The following is a 22122-nucleotide window of genomic DNA, read 5'->3' on the forward strand; positions in this document are numbered from 1 at the left end:
GGACAAAGGGCTGATACCTTGCTTACTTTGTTTTGCTTGTTAAACATTTTAACAACAGCCATGTAATTTGGGTAGAACTAAGCCCACCTTCCATCTTCAAGTATCATTTGTATTCATCTTCCTCTCAGCCGTTTTATGATCCATTTGGAACATAAGGCACATATGGGAAAATGTAGCAATTATAAAGTGCTCAGCTCAATTAACTAGCACAAAGTGAATGTGTTGGTGTAATTGTCACCCACCTCAAGAACTATAACTTTACCAGCTCTTCAGAAGCCCCTCTTGCTGCTGTAATACTACACTACTCCTTCCCATAGGAAACCGTTAAAACAATTGGTTTTTCCAGTTTTTAAACTTTATGTTAATGGAATAATATATTTGCTCTTTTGTCTCTGATTTCTTTCGTTCAGCATTACAGTTGTGATATCTATCCAGGTTGTTACATGTAGCAGTGATTTTATTTTTTGTGTACAAATAATCCATTTTATGATACACCACAGTGTATGTATGTATTTTACTTTTGATAAGATTTGGGTTATTTTCATTTTGGATTGTCACGAACATTCTTCTAGATACCTTTGTTGCACATATTACAAGCATTGCTGTTGAATATATACCTGGAAACAAAGTATGTGAATGAATGGTCAATTTAGCTAATGCCGAACAATTTCTCAAAGTGGTTGTACTCATTTACGCTCCCCTCAGAAGTGTGGAGCAGTTTGTGTCACTCCACATCTTCCTTCACTCTTAATATTGCCAGTCTTTTACATGTTAGCCATTCTGTTGGGTATGTTGCAAGTGTAGTAATTTTATTTCCCTGATGATTGTTAGGAGAGCATCTTTTCATACATTCGTTGGCTTCTGGGATGTCCTTTTCTATGAAGTGCCTATTCAAGGCCTTTACCCATTTTTCTGTTGGTTTGTCTTGATCTGTAAAGGTTGTTTATATTATATCAGCACAAACCTTTTGCCAGTTGTCCATATTGCAGATATCTTCTCCCACTTTCTGTATTGACTTTTCACTCTTATTGGGTTTTTTGGTGAACACAAGTTCTTAATATAATTCTGTGATTCATTACTTTCCTTTATGATTTATGCTTCTTTGTGTCCTGTTTAAGAAATCTTTCTCTACCATAAAGACTTGAAGATGTTTTCTGGTTACTGTCTAGAAACTTTGTTACTGTCTTTTTCACATTAAGACCTACAGTCCATCTAGAATTGATTTTTATGTTTAGTATGAGGGTTAAGATTTTTTTCCCATATGGATGTGTTTTTGACCTTGCACCATTTATTGAAAAGGCTGTCTTTCCTACTGCTCTATAATGTCACTCTTGACATAAATCAAATATTCAGATAGGCGTATCTGTTTCTGGACTCTATTTCGTTCATTTTTCTGTCTTTACACCAGTACCATTAAGTAAAATTGTCATAGTTACTGTAGTTACTATAGCTTTTGTTTTCTTAAACAATTAGTTTGTAGAGATGGGGTCTTACTATGTTGCCCAGGCTGGTCACTCCTGGCCTCAAGTGATCCTCCTGTCTCAACCTCCCAGAGTGCTAGGCATGAACCACCATGCCCAGCAACTGTAGCTTTTTAATCCATATTAATATCTGGGAGATTAATTTCTCCCACTTTTTCTTCTTTAGGATTGCCTCAACTCTTCTTGGTCTTTTACAAATCCATATACATTTTAGATTTGTTAGTTCTCTGTTACCTTCACGTAGATTTGTTTATATTTTATTCTTTCTTTTTAAAAACAAGCACAATCCAGAATTCACACTTATTACTTCCACTCACATCCTAGTGGCCAGAATAATTACATGACTATGTCTAGCTATAAGGGAAGCTTGAGAAATAAGTCTTTAGCTTGTGGACTATTTGCCCAGCTAGAGCTGTCATTGTGGCAAAAGAGAGAACAGATACTGAAAGATAGTTAGCTTTCTGCCACACCATTTGAGATCCTTTTAAACTGGATGCAGTCTCACAGTTTTTATCCTTCCCCTCCTACCTTCATTGTGGCTCACTTTATACATTGAACCTTCTCTGGCTTGCCCCAATTGCATCCTCCTACAGCATGAAGCATAGGTTCTGTAGATGGTTCTTTCTGTGTTCAGTAGGCACATAAATGTCTGGGAACTACCCAACCCAAAGGGGCAATGAATTGAGTATACTTATATGTGTGAGTCTCACTAGTTCTTTCATACAACGGCTCTGACTATTCCTGTAGCAAGTGTTTTTGTGGTATATAATTGAATCACTGATATAGAACATGCAAAAATACGTCTGACGTTCTAACTTTGTTAGTGGTAGATTTTCCCTATTTTCTTACTTCGAAATAACCTGCAATTTTGTAAGTTTATTGCAATGCAAATATGGCACAGAATAGGAAATACTTTTCTAGGCAGGAAATAGGAAAAGAAAAACAATGGAAAATATTAGAGTTGCAGAGCATAATGTCCTCAAGTTTCATCCATGTTGAAGCATATATCAAAATTTTCTTCCTTTTTAAGGCTGAATAATATTCCATTCACATGTATGTGATATATACATACAAGATGTATATGTATATATCACATTTTGTTTATCTGTTCATCCATTAGTGGACACTTGGGTTGCTTCCACGTCTTGGCTATTTTGAATAGTGCTGTTATGAACTTGAGTGTACATATAAATCCTAGAGATCTTACTTTGTTATTTTGGATATATACCCAGAAGTAGAATTGCTGGATTATGTTTGAGTTCGTTTGTTTTTTTCCTATTGACGTGAAAGTTAGAGATCTAACTGAAGTTAAAAAATAATTTTTTTTTCTTTTTTTTTTTCCTCACTCCTTCGCCCAGGCTGGAGTGCAGTGGTGCGATCTCGGCTTACTGCAAGCTCTGCCTACCGGGTTCACACCATTCTCCTGCCTCAGCCTCCCAAGTAGCTGGGACTACAGGCGCCTGCCACCACGCCTGGCTAATTTTTTTGCATTTTTAGTAGAGACAGAGTTTCACCATGTGTTAGCCAGGATGGTCTCGGTCTCCTGACCTCATGATCTGCCCGCCTCGGCCTTCCAAAGTGCTGGGATTACAGGCGTGAGCCACCGCGCCCCAGCCCCAAAAAATCTTTTTAAAAGCAGAATTACAATGAATGAAATTATTTTAAAAAACTAACTTTGGGCTTTTTGGATTAATTCACTCTTTTTTTTTTTTTTTAAGGACTTGAGTTATTTTTATTTGCTATTTTCTGTTTATATTTTTGTGAATTGGTAGGATATTGCCAAGAGTTTCAAATTCCTTAATCATTCTGTTACATGGGGGAAATTTTAAGTAATGTTTCAGGAATTGAAAATTTACTTCAGTAGTAAAGTTGACTTTGAAATGTAAGCAAGAATTTTGCAGGTATTCTGTTTTGAAATACTACTAGACTGTTTATATAGAAATGTCGGAGCAGAGGAAGCTTACTCGATTAGAAGTAGACTAATTCTAGGTTCTAGTTCTACTCTCTTAATATTCTAACCTTGGATAGGTCACTTTAACTTTCTAAGATTCAGTGTTCTCCTCCATAGGTGGTTATTTATCTACCTACCTCAGAGTGTGAGAATGAAATGAGATAATGTTTCTGCGAGTACTTTAAGAATATTAATTCTTCTGTAATTTTGAAGCATTAGTAAACAAATTTGGTGATATTATGATTTTGAAGGATAGCAGGTAATAACCTTCTTTAATACCATAACCAATTAGAATGGTAGTTTGCCTCAAAGTCATATACACCAGAGCCTCTTTGTAGTATCTTTGAAAAGTATTTTAATTCAACTGAAAGAGACAAAAATGAGGTTAAGGTACTTCACTTGGCTCATGGTGACACTAAACTGAACTGATGGCATGGAATCATTGGTCTTTATATATGCCCCTGGGGGAAAATGTTCAAAAATAGAAAGTTTTGCATTTCCCCTCAAAATTGAAAAAAAGTACATTATGTCTTATAAATACTCCTCTTTGAGTTTAGGTTCCTTGAAAGCAGCAACCTATTATATTCCCTCTAGTGCCTAGCGCTTAAGCATGGTAAATGCTTAGTAAATATTAGTTCAGTTGAACTGAATATTTATACTCATTCATAATTACAAGTAAAAAGAGAGCCTGTTTGTCATGAAATAACATTCCTTCCCTCTTCTTGCTTCCACTGTATCATCCTAGGTGCCTATGCACAACTGTCACCTGACATAGCTACTACCTTGTACCTAATCTAAAAATTTAATTTTGCTATAGTTTCTGCAGACTTTCCAATTGGAGTCTGAACCAAGTGTTGAAAATACTACAGTGGAGAATGAAAATTCTTATTTAAGATTATGACAAAATACATTTGTGGATGGGCACAGTGGCTCACACTTGTAAATCCTAGCACTTTGGGAGGCTGAGGTGGGAGGATTGCTTGAGGCCAGGGATATTTGAGACCACCCTGGGCATTGTAGCAAGACTCTGTCTCTACAAAAAATTTTCAAAAAAGATTAGCCAGGTGTGGTGGTGCACACCTGTAGTCCTAGCTACTTGGGAGGCTGCGGTAGGGGGTTCGCTTGAGGCTAGGAGTTTGAGGTTTCAGTAAGCTCTGAATGTGCCACTGCACTCCAGCCTGGGTGACAGAGCAAGACCCTGTCTCAAAACAAATAGTAATATAGATAATAGTTGTATTATCTGAGCATGTTTAAGTAATGTTTCACTATAAAAACTATAAGATATTTGGTACATCATAGAATTTTTCTTCAAATGTGAATTTTACAGCTTTTTCATCCTTTTTATTGATAGGTCACCTGTGGAGAATACTATGTTTACAACTTTCCCTGACTAAATCTTATTTTGTCATTTTCAGGGTCAGTGAAGATATGAAATTAACTGACTCAGAGCTAGGAAAGCTGGCAAATAATATCCAGGAATTATTATATAGTGCCTCAGATATATGCCATGATCGAGCTGTCAAATTTCTCATGTCAAGAGCAAAGGTAGTTATTTTCATAAAGCTTTATATATTTTATACATAATAATTTTGAAGATCTGGAATTATGTCTTTGCTTCCTGTGTTCCCCATAATGCATATTATATTTTTAACATTTAATAAAGTCAGTGTTACCACTGATGTGGTCTACTAGGGAGATGTTGAGATATGAAGTAATCTAAAATAAATAGGAGTTATTAAAGCATTATTTTCAGATAAATGATTAAATGACATTTTGAAATATATGTTAATAACTAATTTGAAATGTTGTTTTACATATATAGTACGTGTATATATGTATACCTAAATATATGTAGTTAAACAAGTTTATAATAAAACTCCAACATTGTGAAAATTTTATAGTATGACCTAAATTCATTTGAACTACTATATTAGTTATAAAGGGATCAGAATCAAATTTGGACCTCTTAAGCATTTCATGCTCAATTTCTGGGTCTGAAGTATTGGGAAATATTATTAAAATAAAAAATATATAGATTATAATAATTGTTAAACTAACTTGGTTTCATAACTCAATTTGGTGTTATACTAACTCTCATGATTTTTGTATTAAAATTTAGGATGGTTTTCTTGAGAAGCTAAATTCCATGGAATTCATAACACTTTCTAGATTAATGGAAACATTCATTTTAGACACCGAACAGATCTGTGGAAGAAAAAGCACGTCATTACTTGGAGCACTTCAGAGCCAAGCTATTAAGTTTGTAAATAGGTTTCATGAAGAGAGAAAAACCAAGCTCAGGTATCATCACCATGTCCATTCTGTTGTTTGATTTTTTCATTTTTCTTTGTGAAACACAGTTATGTTTAAAAGAGGAAACTTAATTGGCCAGTGAAAATGCCTGATAAAGGTTTTTTTAATTAAAGGCAGATTGTGGAATTAAAATCACATTTCTTGGCTTTTCAAAGTGGAGTTAGAATGTTTAGTTCTATTAAAGTACTTATCAGGAAGATCCTCAGTAAGTTGACTTTTGTTCCCACTCAAAGTTAAGTAAATTGTTTCATCATTCTTTTTGATTAGGCTGAGATATAAAAAGGGAACTATTTTCTAAGTATTGGTCCTGCTTATTAAAGTGTTCAGCACTTTTTAAGTCTTATGTTCTCGCTCAGCTCTTCTTCCTTTTCTTTTAAACCAAGGAAGATGGTGTTGAAATGTTAAAGTTTACCTTCTTTTCTCTTTACTGTGGACTAGCCTCCTCTTAGACAATGAGCGCTGGAAGCAAGCAGATGTTCCTGCAGAATTTCAGGATCTTGTTGATTCTCTGTCAGATGGGAAGATTGCTTTACCTGAAAAAAAATCAGGAGGTATGTGTATTCATTCACACATTCTCTTTCAATTTTATATTGTTTATTTATTTTGTATTAATGCTTAATATTTCTTTAGTTGACAATGCCTATTTCAAAGCTAGAACCAATATTTCCAGCTTAGTAAATACTTGACAGGAAAACTATGGTAATTTATAATAATTATTTCAAATATTTATTGCGTGTTATAACCATATGCCAGACACTGGATCATGTTCTTTACATGCATTACTCCAGTTCATTCTCACAACGATCTGTGATACAGGTACTATTGTTACTTTGTGTAACAGTGAGGAGGCTTGAGGCTCAGAAGGGTTAAGGAATTCTTATACAAATGATGAGTTGGGATTTGAAACCAGCTTTATATAATTTCATAGCTATGTTCTTAGCTACTATACCGTATTGTTTACATACATGAATTGAGTAAGCGCTAGTTAGCTTCTACTTTGTGTCCTATATTGAGACAGAATTGAGACAGAGATAACAGCTGTAATTCTGCTTTAAAGAGGCTAAGTCTAATGAACAAAACCAAAAAATACATAAGCAATCACAAGTAATGTAGTTACATGATAGCGAAAACCCAAACATAAAGAAAGAAAACCATGAAGGAGACAAAAAAGGAAGAACCAGAGAGGCAGGGAGAAATCTAGAACATAGAAGTAAAATGATGAGAGAGTTTTCATGTGGAAGAGATGGCTGGGAAATATTTTTGTACCCTAGTTCAGGTGGAGTCATCATGTGATAATAATGTAAATTTATTTATAATAGTCCTATAAGATTTACAATTATGAAATTCTTGAGTATTTCTAATAGAGAAGGTAGTTGCACTATTTCAGATTTTATGCATTTAATCAAAGTTTTAAATTTCTACACAGAAGTATTTTTAAATTGTGTACTTCACATTCGCACAAAATGCAACTAGACTACAAGAGAAAGACTTGAGTAAAACACCAACAGTAACCATTAGTTTGATACATAGATCATTTGCAATCTCAGTAATTCAGTGGAGTGATAGTCAAATTGCAGTTCAGTGCTTAGTAACTGGAAAAGTGAGGAAAGGTAGACAAGTATATCCTACTTTTTCAACAGATTTGGCTGTGCAGGAAAAGTGAGTGATGAAATAGTAGCTAAAGAAGTTAGAGAGGGTGATTTACAGGGCAAGGTGCATGGAATCGAATCCAGTGTTTAAGAGAAAGGCTACTACTTCTGCCCCTGTGACAAGGGGAAGAGGGTTAAGGACAAGTATAAACTAGATGAGTTGATATAGGGCAGAGAAAACTTGAAGGAATGAAGTAAATTTTTGTCATATGACAGTTTTTAATAGGTAATAGCGTTGGGTGGTAGAGTTTTCTACTTGATTGTATGATATTGGCACAACTAAAGCATTCAAGTAGCAAGAGCTGATGGAAAAATAAAACCCTCTGACCACTCTAAATCACTAGTTTAAAATTATAAGACTTATCACTCATCTAGTCTTTCAAGCTATATTTAATTGACTTCCCTCTATGTGAGGTGCTGTGCTAGATGACTAGGATATGTTTTCTGTCCCTGAACAGCTCATGGTCTTTTGATTCCACTGTTAAGCAAAGAGAATGATTTCTGAATTAAAATCATAAATGTGGAATAATTGAATTAATCGTGTGTTTTGTTTGAAACATGAACTACTTGTTTTCACTTCTCTGGAGGATATTGATGGTAGGAGGTTTCTCTTACATACCTTGCTTCATCTCAGTCTTTGTTTTCCTCTCTGAATAGCATAGGTGTATGCTATTAGAAGTCCATTAACATTTTACTAGTTCTTTTCAAGTTAAGGATCCTGGATTATTACCCATTTATCCATGATACATTAATTGGGTTACTATCCACTCAGCTAGGCATTGGGGAAATGAAGATTAATGGATAGCAGCTAATATTAATTGAGTGTTTACTTACACTGTTTTGTTCTAAGTATTTTACATGTGTTATCTCATTTACAGGTCCATGAGCTAGACATTATTAGTATTCCTATTTTACAAATTTAGAAACTAAGGCACAAAGAGGTTAAGCAACTTGTCTAAGGTTACATAGCTAGGAAGTGGTAGAGCTGGGATTCCAATCCAGGCAGACTGACTTTAGGGCCATTTCTCTTTTCTACGATGCTATGCCACTTCTCTGTAACATAGAGAAGTGATGAAGACACAGTCCTTAAACTCAAAAAATATACTTCTGACATACATAGTAAATTGTGATTGGAATATATATAGCTCTCAAATAGTCAAATATATTTACAAATCCTAAAGGGATTTGAAGCTTAGGGAAGCATAATGAGCTGCCCATGGTAATCTAATCAATTTGGCGTATCCAGGATAAAATCCAGTCCACTGTTCTTTTCACCTCAATATGCTGAATTCTGTTTAAAGAAATATCACATGCTGAAAATAAAGTAACGTCTGGGTTGAAGTATGAAAAATTAAATATATAATCTTTCCATCAAATTTAGAAATTAACTTGTATTCTATAATGATAATAGTAAAGACAACCAATTTAAATGCTAGTTCTGCCTTTCCAAAACTAATAACTTTTTAAAAAACTATTTGCTGATCATTTACCTTGTGCCAGCCCTAAGGGATAGGCAGTTTGTGATAATTATTTCTACCATTAACAACAACCCTGAAAGATATTGTTGTCCACATTTAATAGATACAGATAGTGATACTCAAAGAGGTTAAATAATTGCCCCAAAGTCGTGTATCCAGTAATTGGTAGTACTGGTACTCAAATCCAAATCTCTCCAACTTCCAGTATACTTTATTTACTGTGTGCCAAATAGTTTCCCAGGAAGTAGATGTTTATTTTCAGAAATGAGAGTTTTTGGCCTTAAACAGGAATTATCTTCTTCAGCTTTTTCTCTATTTTCTTTCGTCTGGTACTCTTGTCTCTCGTTTATTTGCTTTACTCTGTAGCCACAGAAGAAAGGAAACCAGCTGAAGTTCTTATTGTCGAGGGACAACAGTATGCAGTTGTTGGGTGAGTGACACATTTTTCTTTAGCAGTTGAGTCAACTATTTAAAACACAAGTCTTCTAGTTCTCCCTTGAAGTGAATTGGAAATTTTGGATTAACAATTTTAACAGTGTTAAATTTGGATTAACTGTTTTAAATCCTGCAAAGAACTTAAAGGAAACTTTATGGATTTCTTTATCTTCTCTCTTCTGTAGCATACATTATTAAGGACTGCACTGGCTTAACACAAAAAGCTTGATTTTTATCATATAACAAGAAATCTAGACAACCCAAGAGTAATTGTAGTGGATCCATGATATTATTGCTATCCCAGGCTCTTTCTATCTTTTCTTCTGTTGGTTTCTTAGAATGTATTATAGCATAATAGTTTAAGTTGTGAACTCTGGAACCCACACAATGTGGAAAATAGTACTATACACAGAATTATTGCGAAAATTAAGTAATTCATGTAAAGCATTTAGCACAGGTCTAGCACCTAATAAGTTGATAGTTGTTGGTAGTTATTCTCATTGGCATCATTTGATTCACTAGATCTTTTACCAATAAAAGTATCTCAAATTCAAGTTAACTAAGAAGCATACAAATTCCATCTTTTTTTGTCTAGTACTATGTCTTTTATTAAATTGGTAATTAAAATATATCTTCATATTCTTTAACAGTACTTCACAGCTTAAGTGTTTTCATATATATGTGATCTCATTTGATCTTTACAACTACATTGTAAAATAAAGATATTGGGGATTATTATTTCCTTTTTCCACTATGAGAATTGAAGCTTAGAAGATTAAGTGGTTCAAGTGACCCAAATGGTGTCAGAATTCAAATCTAGGTCTAACTGCTAATATCTATCCCAGCATTCTTTTTCACTTTTCTTCTTGTCAAGTGTTTTTTGAAATGGCCACCACCTCCAGGAAGAATGTAATTCTATGTCCCTCAATCATGGCACTTACCGTAGTATAATAGAATTGTTTATTTATGTATATGTCTTCTCATTTGACTCTGAATTCCTCAAAGGTAGAGATGAGGTCTTACCGTTTTTATTTTTCTTGGCACCATCATAAGCACTCAAAAAGTATGTATAGAATTAATCCTTTTTCTGTATCTGTATTCAAATACCTGAAGTCCACACATTCTAAACTAAAGCCTCCATTCTTTTCTCTTCTGAAGTCCTTCCCTGTTTCTGGTAGGGAAAGCTTTCTTCAGTCTTCCTGTAATCCCATCCCTTCAATATAATTATGATTTCCCTCCTTAACTACTGGTTATCTGGTCACTCTTCACTTGCTTGATGGATATGGTCCCCTCTGGCCATCTTGCTTTTGGCTCTTTAAGCAGAGAGTCTGTTGCCAAAAAACTAAATTCCCTGGCTAAAGGGGAACTATTACAACTTCTGAGAGACAATTACAAAAGATAAGCAATGGATTCATGCTCATTTAGGCAGACTCTAGGAGAAATAAGCATAGAGACCAGTATGCATATATGGTCTGACAAGCTGTTATAAAGGCTAGACACCATTTTTCTTGAATCATTAGTTCCTGATATCTTTCAGGCTCTTATAAATCCTTATTTTACGTAGATCTTATTTCTGAGCATCTCATTGAACTTAGATATCCTATGATGAATGGCTTTCTCCTTAATTTCAATCTTCTTTAACCTCCCAGTAGTGTGTCTTTTTAACGTGTGATTTGTCCTTCTATGGAGGTGATAACTTTAACTTTATCATCTTTGGAAAACTTTTTTTTTTTTTTTTTTTGAGACGGAGCTTTGCTCTTGTTGCCCAGGCTGGAGTGCCATGGCATGATCTCAGCTCACCACAACCTCCGGCTCCCAGGTTCAAACGATTCTCCTGCCTCAGCCTCCCCAGTAGCTGGGATTACAGATGTGCAGCACCATGCCCAGCTAATTTTGAATTTTTAATAGACACAGGGTTTCTCCACTGTCAGGCTGGTCTTCTCCATTGTCAGGCTGGTCTCGAACTCCCGACCTCCAGTGATCTGCCTGCCTTGGCCTCCCAAAGTGCTGGGATTACAGGTGTGAGCCACCGCGCCCAGCCAGAGAACCTTTTGTGACCTACCAATAAAATTCTTAGGAGACATGTTTTCCTTAGAAGCCATTATAGATTTTTTTTTTTTTTTCCATCTCACTAAGAAAATCTGGACTAGGTTTTCTTCATCAATTCATTAGTTATGATGGAGGACCTACTATGTTGGTAATCAGAAACACTGGATAGGCTTTTTGTCAGTGTTTCTGAATTGGCTAATGAATGCAATACTTGTCTTACTGAAGAGACTCCCTTACTTAATAAGAATGCCATACAGAGAGTATTATGCCTGTTGTACAGAATTTAAGGAGCCACTCATTCTCAGTGTTGTGCAAGCTGATCCTGCAATTGCACAGGGTAAGAGCCTCTTAAAATTTTGCATTCTAGACACCTCTCTTGTCTTGTGTTAGTCAAGAACCTGCTGTACTAGTAGGTAAAATGCATACTTTAACATAGTTACCAAGGTCATTATATTCTCAGAGATCCTTTGTGCCATTAAGTAATTTGATTTTTATATGCCAAATCCTTTTGATTTTTCTTGTTTTGATTTCCTATTGGGCCATTTTTCTTTTCTTGTAGAACCGTATTGCTGTTAATAAGAATTATCCTTGAATATTGCCAGTGCGTGGATAACATCCCATCTGTTACTACTGACATGCTTACTCGTCTGTCAGATTTATTGAAGGTATGTATGACTTCACTCCATTATGGAAAAATTGTTCGAGGAATTAATACATTAGGGTGTGACTAATCTTAACTCAAAGACATTTCAAGGTCAAATTAACTTTAAGACATTAGTTTTATAACATTTGATTGTGGTTGAATCACAACATGTTATTGGAAACAGGCTGCCTGCTTCCTTCTTACTCCACAGTTAGTGATCCTCATTCACCCATAGAGTTGTTAATGACATTGGAGACAGGAGATAATTTGTTTGTTAGGTGCTGAACATGACTGAGGCCACTTAGGTCAAAAAACCTGGACTGGCTTCAAATGTGCATGGAAGGAATTCACTGAACTTTACAAAATTCATCTCACTAAGGTTAGAGATTTTTCTTGCATCATTCTTTCAGAACCATTGATATAAAATGAAAATGTGATGATTTTATTCAGCCATTTCATATTGAGATATTTTAAGCTACCAGTACGGAGGAAATGCTTTATTATTTTTTTCAAACCTCTAATCTATTAATTATGTTCTGACTTGAGTTGTCATGTTTTAGCTGAGAAAGATTTTTATAACTTTTGAAAATAGAACTTCCCAACAAGAATGACTGAAACCGAATTTGTTTTGTACATGCAAATTAAAGATTAATTTCTGCGAACTGATTTTTAGAATTTTTCAACTTTTTTCTTACCAGTAAATATTATCATTTAGAATCTCCCCTTCTCATTTCTTTTTCATTAAATAAATAGATACTAATTGCTTCTACTAGATAATTCATTTGGCCATTGAATGAGAGGAAAGGGGAATGTATTTTTATAACAGCACATTGCCAGGATATAAAGAACAGTTTTTAGTAAATTTTGGGGTTTTTTTCTCCTTCTTTTGTTAGTACTTCAATTCAAGAAGTTGCCAGTTAGTTCTTGGAGCTGGTGCACTGCAAGTTGTTGGACTAAAAACGATAACTACAAAAAATTTGGGTATGGATTCTTGCATTTAATTCACTTGCTGAAGTGTTAACAGTGATGTCACTGTACTCATCATGTTTTTTTATACCTCATGTTTTCATGGCTCTAACCAAAGTGGCATTACTCTAAAAATAAATGCTACTTACTCTTTTATGTATACTCATCACTGAAAAAAACTAACCATGGGGAAAAGGTTACGATGCATTTCCCCTCCAAGTATAAGTTACTTGGAAGTTACACCACTCTAGAAAATATTAAGATATAATGTGTATAAAGTATTTGGGGGTGAAAGCTATCCGAATGTCATAAGAGAATCAGTTGTCTTGTTATTGTGATACTGATAATACTCACAACTTGAGTCCTTTGTGAAAGCAGCATATTCATTACATTATTCAGTATCAAATTATTAGACAAAATGAAATATGTTGCCTTCTGCCATAGTGCTCTTCGTTTATGAAATAAACTGGATCTTTATAAGTGTTTTTTATTTGATTTGATTTGTAATTAAAATCAACTAATACCTTTTTTTTTTTTTTAATTTCTCCATTATATATCTACTCCCTGGATCTTCAGCTCTTTCTTCACGATGTTTGCAGTTAATTGTGCACTACATTCCTGTGATCCGGGCTCATTTTGAAGCTCGACTACCACCTAAGCAATATAGCATGCTTAGGCATTTTGATCATATCACTAAGGTACTTTTTCATATATTTTCTATTGGCGTTTCATAAGTTTAGATCCTTAATTGTTAAGTATTTTAAAAATGTGTCCCAGGGACTTAAAAATACAATTATCATTTCTCATTGCAGGACTACCATGATCACATAGCTGAAATATCAGCTAAGCTTGTAGCGATAATGGATAGCTTATTTGACAAGCTGTTATCTAAGGTAATGATTTATAGAAATTATTAGACTTTGTTCAAAGACATTATGATTTTCTATTTTATAAGGAGTACTTTATAAATTAAGATGTGAAAAGATAATCTAAACTTTCATAGGATATTTACCAATTAGTAGAATTTTAATTTTTTTTTCAGGAAAATGTGACCATGTGCTGTGACCAAGACCCCCCCCCCCCCCCCATAGTGGTCTAACCTGCAGTTTTCTAACAAATTATTCAGGGTTTAGAAAACAACTCAACAAAATTTTCGGATTTCCAAAACAGTTGATATTCTAAGAGGCTGGCAGGAGTAGGAGAGATGATTCTAAGGATGGTAGAAACCCTATGCAGAAGTATTTTTATGTTAATTCATTTCAACATTCATTTCTGTTTGTTTTTCATTCCCAATATGTCATTAAATGAAGCAGTGTTCCCCAAAGAATTCGCAATTATACTGGGAGAGTATCTTCAGAAAAATATCATTTAGTCAGCCCCAATCACTCTTGATCTATCTTTCACTCTTTCCTTTCCCTAAGTTTTTCAATTCACGTCTTAGGGGGAAAGCCAAAATTTCATAACTTGAAAAGTCTGAAAGTTTACTCAGTGTATACTGTCTGTCCAAGATCATATTTGGAATAACCTTAATAGCAAAGAACTTTGATTTGCTTTTTATCCTACTTGCATCCTTCAGATTCCGAAATGGCAGGAACAGCAGGTACATAAGAATCAAAAGGGCAAGATAAAGTGGTGTCCATTCAGTCACACACAAGACTACCCAAACACATATTCTATTAGCCTTCAGAATAATGATATCACAAGTCATCTAAAAATCCCCACTGTTCAATCATGAGAGAATGAGAGTAAAATAGATAAATAGCATCTTATTAATAATATTATTATGAAAGCGGCTTTTACTTCCCAGATTCCTGGAAAGGATCTCTGACTTCCGGGAATCCTCAGACTACACTACACCTCTGGTGTAGTTGGTAATACAGGTGTTTTATGCTTCACTTTTAAGAAGCTTAAGGAATTTGTATTTATGTACAAACATACCTATACTATGTTATGCCTATTTAAATTAGTTTCTAGTTGTGAAGGGAGAAAAATTACTGTTTAGAGATGCTTTATTTTCTTCACGGGTGCCAAGTACAAGCTACATTCAAAAGCAATTCTATTCTACCAGTTTCCTTTTTGATATACAGCATTCTTCTGTGTACCAAAAGTCGGTAACATATTGTGTCTGCTCTCAAGAAGCTTACCATCTAACAAGGTAGAAGACTGTAAACAGCTAACAGTGGAGAATAGAATATATGTTAAATAGTGGAACTAGGCTGGGAATAGTGGAACTATGCTTGAGTCCAGGAGTTCCAGCCTGCAGTGAGCTGTGATCACCCCACTGCACTCCAGTCTAGGTGACAGAGCAAGACCCGGTCTCTAAAACAAACAAACAAAAATAGTGGAACTATTAATAGGCTGTGGAATACAATGAAGAAAAGCCAAAGATGTGCTAGTACTCTTAAAACTCTGACTTTAGTCTGTCACTTTGGTCATCCACAGAGTTTTTGAATAAGAATTGTCACAGTGACTAGACTTTTTCCTATGACAACTTACTTTTTTTTCTGTAAAGAAAAAAGAGAATTGTTTAATTAACTTCCCATGTATGCATCACCTATATTTGTTATTAATAATTTGCCTTTTTTGCTAAAATATTTTATAATAAATTTGAGGCATTATGGTATTTTATCCCTAAATACCTCAGTATGCATTTTTAAAAACTAAGAACATTTTTACATAACCACACTATTATCACACCTAACAAAATTGATAATTCCTTAAAATCATCTAATATTTATCTCCTATTTGAAACTTATTAATTGTCCCAAAAATGTCTTTTTATAATAATTTGTTTGGACAAAGGCTTCTACACGGTTCACAGATTGCATTTGGTTATTACGTCTCTTAAGTCTTATAAACTAGAACACGCCCCTCCTCATTTAAAAAAATATGTATCATTGACCCATTGAAGAATATGGCCAGGCTTTTATAACATAATGTTCTCTCTAGTATCTTCTCCATTGATGACTTTTCCTATTACTCTGGCATATTACATTCTTCCTGTGTTAACAAGTCTCTCTTTGCCACTCCCTATTCTGTTTGCTTTCATGTGTTGCTCAGGAGTTTGACCCTGTTTTTAATTAATATCAAAATAGCAGACAGTGTTTGGTTTGGGTTTGCCTTTCAGTTTTTAACCTTTCATGTTCTTATCTGAAAATATAATTTTAGGAAAGGATGACACAATAACATATGGGTTGATTCTAAGAAGCTAATAAGTGGCCAGGCATGGTGGCTCAAGCCTATAATCCCAGCACTTTTGGGAGGCTAAGGCAGATGGATCACCTGAGGTCAGGAGTTCAAGACCAGCTTGGCCAATATGGTGAAACCCTGTCTCTACCAAAAATACAAAAAAATTAGCCAGGCGTGGTGGTGGGCACCTGTAATCCCAGCTACTCGGGAGGCTGAGGCAGGAGAGTTGCTTGAACCCAGGAAGCAGAGGTTGCAGTGAGCCGAGATGGCACCATTGCACTCCAGCCTAGGCAACAAGAGTGAAACTTTGTCTCAAAAAAAAAACAAAAAAAAACAAAAACGGCCGGGCGTGGTCGCTTACGCCTATAATCCCAGCACTTTGGGAGGCCGAGGTGGGTGGATCGTGAGGTCAGGAGTTCAAGACCAGCCTGGCCAAGATGGTTAAACCCTGTCTCTACTAAAAATACAAAAATTACCCGGGCATGGTAGTGGGTGCTTGTAATCCCAGCTACCCGGAGGCTATGGCAGAGAATTGCTTGAACCCACGAGGTGGAGGTTGCAGTGAGCCAAGATCGCGCCACTGCACTCCAGCCTAGGTGACAGAGTGAGACTCCATCTCAAAAAACAAAACAAAACAAAACAAAACAAAACAAAACAAAAAAGGCAGCTAATAAGTAAGGGTACCATTGCCTGGGTAGGATGAAACAATATCTAATTGTACTAACAGCTAGACTAATGTTCCAACCACCATTCATTTATTCATTCATTCTGTAAGTTATATATTAATATAAACTGTTTTGTTCAGTATCAGGGATACACAGGGGTGAATAAGCCTTTGATCTTGTCCTCCAATAGCAAAATATTTGTCAGGGAAGTACATCAATAACTATGACAGGATGTAGGATATATGTAAAGTGTTATAAATAAGGAGCTAATTTAGTGCTGGAGCTTTTAAGGCTTTGGAAGAGATGGTGTCAGCTGGTGAAGGAGATCTGGGGAAGTTTTATGAATGAGGCATGCATGTAAATTTTGCTTTTAAGGATAGATAAGATGAGGGCAAATGAAGTTGAGGAGAACAGATCTCTGAGATAACAGCATAAGCAAACATGTTGGTAGAAATTTTAAGGCAATTCATTGTCAGGGTTTTGGAGTCAGGTAGACCTAAATTCAAATCCCATGTCTGTCACATACTAGCTATTGAAGGACCTTGGGCAAATTATTAATCTCCTTAAGCCTCAGTTTCTGCCTCTAAATGAGGATAATAGTGGAGCCTACTTCATACAGTTGTATTAATGAGATAATATGTGTGGATTGCTTTCCTTTTATCATGTATCTGACTATAGCAAGTTCTAGTAAATATTGACTGCTAATACTTTTGCTATTGTTGTTACTAATAATAAAGGTAATAGTTCCATTTGACTAATACATCAGAGTGGGCACACATGAGTGGGAGATATGGTGGAAAGATAGTAGAGCGCTGTGACTACCAGTAGAAAACTAAGCAATTCATATCAGGTTTATTGAGGTATAATTTACAGTCAGTAAAATTCACCTTTTCTAAGTGTATGTATACTATCTGTATCTAAATACAGATAGTATAACTGCAAGTTATAGAACATCATTGGTAAACATTCTCTTGGGCACTTTTGTAGTCAGTTCACTCCCCATACTCAGCCTCTGAAAGCTACTGATCTGATGTTTGACCATGTAGTTTTGCCTTTTCCAGAATATCCTCTAAGTAGAATTATACAGAATGTAGTCTACTGTGCCACACTTCATTTAACATAATGTTTTTGGAGTTCATGGATGTTACAGCATGTGTCAGTGGTTTGTTCCGTTTTATTATAGAGTAGTATTCATTGTATGGATTCACTGCTATTTGTTTATCCATTCACCAATTGATAGACATTTGAATTTTCTCCAGTTTTTGGCTGTTATGAAGAAAGCTGTTATAAGCATACATGTACAGTCTTTGTGTAGGTATGTGTTTACATTTCTTTAGTATAAATACCTTGGAATAAGATTGGCGATTGTGGATTATGGAAATATAAAATTTTATGGTAACTTTATAAGAAACTGCAAAATTTTTCTAAAATTTTCTAAAACGCATCATTTTGCCTTTTTACTTGCCATGTAGAAGAGTTCCAGGTGCTCTTCACCATCACTTTATTTTTTAATGTTCATCCTCTTGTAGGTGTATATGGAGTGATACTCATTGTGGTTTTAAGTTACATAATTACAGATATGTTAAGCATCTTTTCATGTGCTTGTTTGCCATTCATATCTTTTCTTTGGTAAAGTGTCTGCTCAGATTTCTTGCTCATTTAAAAATATTAGGTTGTTTGTCTTATAAGAGTTCCTTATATATCTTAGATACAAATTCTGTATCAGTATGTGGTTTCTAAGTATTTTCTCCCAGTTTGTGGCTTGTCTTCTCCTTTCATGAACAGTGTCTTAGAGCAATTTTTGATTTTGATGAAATTCAGTTTATTTATTTATTTTCTGTTCATGCTGCTTGTGTCCTATCCTGAGAAATCTTTTCTTTTCTTTTTTTTTTTTTTTTGAGATGGAGTTTTGCTCTTGTTGCCCAGGCTGGAGTGCAATGGCGCGATCTCAGCTCACCGCAACCTCCGCCTCCCGGGTTCATGCTATTCTTCTGCCTCAGCCTCCTGAGTAACTGGGATTACGGGCATGCACCACCACGCCCAGCTAATTTTATATTTTTTTAACAGAGACGAGGTTTCTCCATGTTGGTCAGGCTGATCTCAAACTCCCGACCTCAGGTGATCTGCCCACCTCGGCCTCCCAAAGTGCTGGGATTACAGGCGTGAGCCACTGCGTCCGGCCAAGAAATCTTTGTATAACCCAAGTTACAAAGATATTCTCCAATTTTTTTTCTAGAATGTTATTGTTTTAGGTTTTATATTTAAGGCTATGATTCATTTCTAGTTGATATTTATATATAATGTAAAGTATAAGTCAGTGTTCATTTTTTCATAGTTCCAGCACCTTTTGTTAAAAAGACTATCATTTCTCCATTGGCACCTTTGTTAAAAATCAACTGTTTTTGTTTGGTTTTGAGATTATATTCTGTTCCAGTACCACACTGTCTTAGCTACTCCAGCATTATTGTAAATCTTGAAATAAGACAATGTGAGCTCACTAATTTTGTTCTTTTTCAAAATTGTTTTGGCTATTCTAGGTCCTTAGCTTTTCCCTATAAAATTTTATATCAGCTTATCAAATACTACCAAAAAGGCTGCTCAGATTTTGATTGAAATTGCATTGAATGTATAGATCACTTGGGGTGAAATTGACATTATTGAGTCTCCTGATCCACAAACAAGGTATATCCAGTTTTGTACCAGAGCCAGATTGCACCTGCTAGCCAGAAACTATGTTATGTATCTCTTCCCAATACTACATTCAGTAACAGCACACTGGTAACTTTGCCAGTGGTGTGAATATTTACACCATGGAAATTAACAAATACTACAAACCAGTGCTTTTCCCCCAGTGAGCCCATTAAATGTTTACCACACACCACTGGACCTATCTCTTTACTCCTTACATCTTTAATTTCTTTGATCAAAATTTTGTATTTTTCAGTAAACAGATAATGCACACATTTTATAAGTATTTCTTGTTTTTGATGCTATTGTACATGGTATCTTTTTTTAAGATTTACGTTTCCAATTATTCAACGCTAATATATTGAAACACCTTGGATTTTTCTATATTAACTTTGTGTCCTGCATCCTTGCTAAACTCACATATTAGTTACAATGCCAATTTTGTAGATTCTTTGGGATTTTTCTGCATACACACTCATGTTGTCTGCAAATAGAATCTTGCATCTTTTTCAATCTGTATACCTTTTATTTCTTTTCCTTGTTTTATGGCACTGGCTAGGACTTTCAGCACAACGTTGAATAAAATTGGTGAAAACAGATATGCTTGGTTTCTCCAGTCTTGGGACAAAATGTTCAGTCTTTAACCATTAAGTATGATGTTAGCTGTAGGTTTTTTTAAGAGGCCTTTATCAGGTTAAGGAAGATTCTTTCTGTTCAAGTTTGCTAAGAGGTTTATATGATGAACAGATGTTGAATTTTGTCAGATACTTTTTGTGCATCTGTTGAGATGATCATATGGTCTGCATTTCTTAGTCTGAAGAAATTAATTTCTAAATTTCTAAATATTTTAGGATTGCCTTTAGGATTGCCAAGGTGAATTAACTTCATTGATTTTTTTAAGGTTGAGCCAACCTTGCATTCATAGGATAAACCTACTTAAGGATTTTTTTGTGTGGTGGGGGGGTATTATGAAGGATATTGGTCTATAGGGTTATTTGTTTTGTTTTGAAGTGCCTATTTGATTTTGGTATCAGAGTAATACTGGACTCATAAAATGAGTTGGACAGTATTCTTCCTTCTATATTTCCTGGAAGAAGAATTTGTGGGGAGTTGGTATTATTTTTTCCCCAAGTTTTAGGTTAGAATTTACCAGTAAAGCCATTTGGTCTTTGTTCTTGATTTACAGGCAGGTTTTTAATAAGTTCATTAAAAAAAAAATACATATAGGACTATGTGGGTAATCTACTTGAGTACACTTTGGAAGTTTGTTTCTTCGAATGGATTTATCTATTTCATCTGTTATTAACTTGGAAGCATTAACTTGTATATGATATTCTTTTATTCTTTTAATGTCAGTGAGGATCTGTATTATCTGCTGTTTCTTTCATGATATTGGTAATGATGTTAATTTATAAAGTCTTCCTCACCTCCCCCTTTCTGGCTAGAAGTTTATCACATGTTTTGATCTTTTAGTAAAAGTAAATATTTCCTGCTCTTTTTCTGCTTTTTATTTTCCTGCTCCAGTGTGTGTTATTTATTTTCTATTTTCTTTTAACTTGCTTTGGATTTAATTTGCTGTTTTCTAATTTCTCAAGGTAGAAGCCCGGATTTTTGATTTGAGACCTTTCTTTTCCTTTTTTGAATATAAGCATTTGATAATCTGTGTTTTCCTTTATGTACTGCTTTTGCTGTGTCCTGCAAATTTTGATACTTTGTGCTTTTATTTTTATTTATTTCAAAATATTTTCTAATTGCTCTTGTGATTCTTCTTTGGCCTTGGGTTATTTGGAAGTCTGTTACTTAATTTCTAAATATTCCAGGATTTTTCCAGCAATCTTTGTTTTGATCTCAAGTCTAATTCTGTTTTGGTCAGCAAACAGAGTTTATGTGACTCCAGTTATTTTATGTCTAAGATTTCTTTTGTGGCCCAGAATGTGGCCAAAGAATATCTTGGCTAATGTTCCACATGCACATGAAAACAATGTGTATTTTGCTGTTGTTGGGTAGAGTGTCCTGTGTATATCAACTAAGTGGTGTTGGTTGGTAGTGTTATTTAGGTCTTTTCTGTCCTTACTGATTTTCTGTCTACTTCTTATATCAATTACTGAGAGATGAGCACTGAAGTTTTTTACTGTAATTGTAAATTTGTCTGTTTTAGTGTTCAGATCTTTGCAAGTTTTTGTTATATGTATCTTGAAGTTCTATTGCTGGATACATGCACATTTAGGATTACTGTGTTTTCTTAATATTTATTGTGTGATCTCCCTTTTTTTTTTTTTTTTTTTTTGAGACCAAGTCTTGCTCTGTTGCCTGGGCTGGAGTGCAGTGGTGCAATCTTGGCTCACTGCAACCTATGCCTCCCAGGTTCAAGTGATTGTCCTGCCTCAGCCTCCTGAGTAAGTGGGATTACAGGTGCCTGCCACCACGCCCAGCTAATTTTTGTATTTTTAGTAGATGTGGGATTTCACCATGTTGGCCAGGCTGGTCTCAACTCCTGACCTCAAGTGATCCGCCCACCTCGGCCTTCCAAAGTGCTGGGATTACAGGCGTGAGCCACCACGTCCGGCCTGTGATATCCTTTTTATGGCTGGTTATGTTCCTTTTTTTGAAGTGCA

The 22122-nt window shown here is 35.1% G+C and overlaps 1 protein-coding gene across 9 annotated transcripts in view; it reads left to right on the forward strand.

Moving 5' to 3' along the window:
* The window catches only part of VPS54 (VPS54 subunit of GARP complex), a 127187-nt gene that overhangs the window by 93097 nt on the left and 11968 nt on the right, over positions 1-22122 (forward strand). For 6 of the 9 annotated variants that reach the window (XM_001165146.8, XM_515511.9, XM_063789780.1 and 3 more), the window contains 8 exons: positions 4848-4977; positions 5552-5733; positions 6184-6296; positions 9239-9302; positions 11916-12021; positions 12893-12980; positions 13542-13663; positions 13778-13858. In XM_001165146.8, coding sequence (XP_001165146.3) covers positions 4848-4977; positions 5552-5733; positions 6184-6296; positions 9239-9302; positions 11916-12021; positions 12893-12980; positions 13542-13663; positions 13778-13858 — 886 coding nt within the window. Of the gene's footprint in view, positions 1-4847; positions 4978-5551; positions 5734-6183; positions 6297-9238; positions 9303-11915; positions 12022-12277; positions 12379-12892; positions 12981-13541; positions 13664-13777; positions 13859-22122 lie in introns of all 9 variants that reach the window. The other 3 variants (XR_010149485.1, XR_010149486.1, XM_009442553.5) reach the window with 3 other exon arrangements.

The sequence above is a fragment of the Pan troglodytes genome, chromosome 12 (genome assembly GCF_028858775.2).
Source record: "Pan troglodytes isolate AG18354 chromosome 12, NHGRI_mPanTro3-v2.0_pri, whole genome shotgun sequence".
Taxonomy (NCBI): Eukaryota; Metazoa; Chordata; class Mammalia; order Primates; family Hominidae; genus Pan; species Pan troglodytes.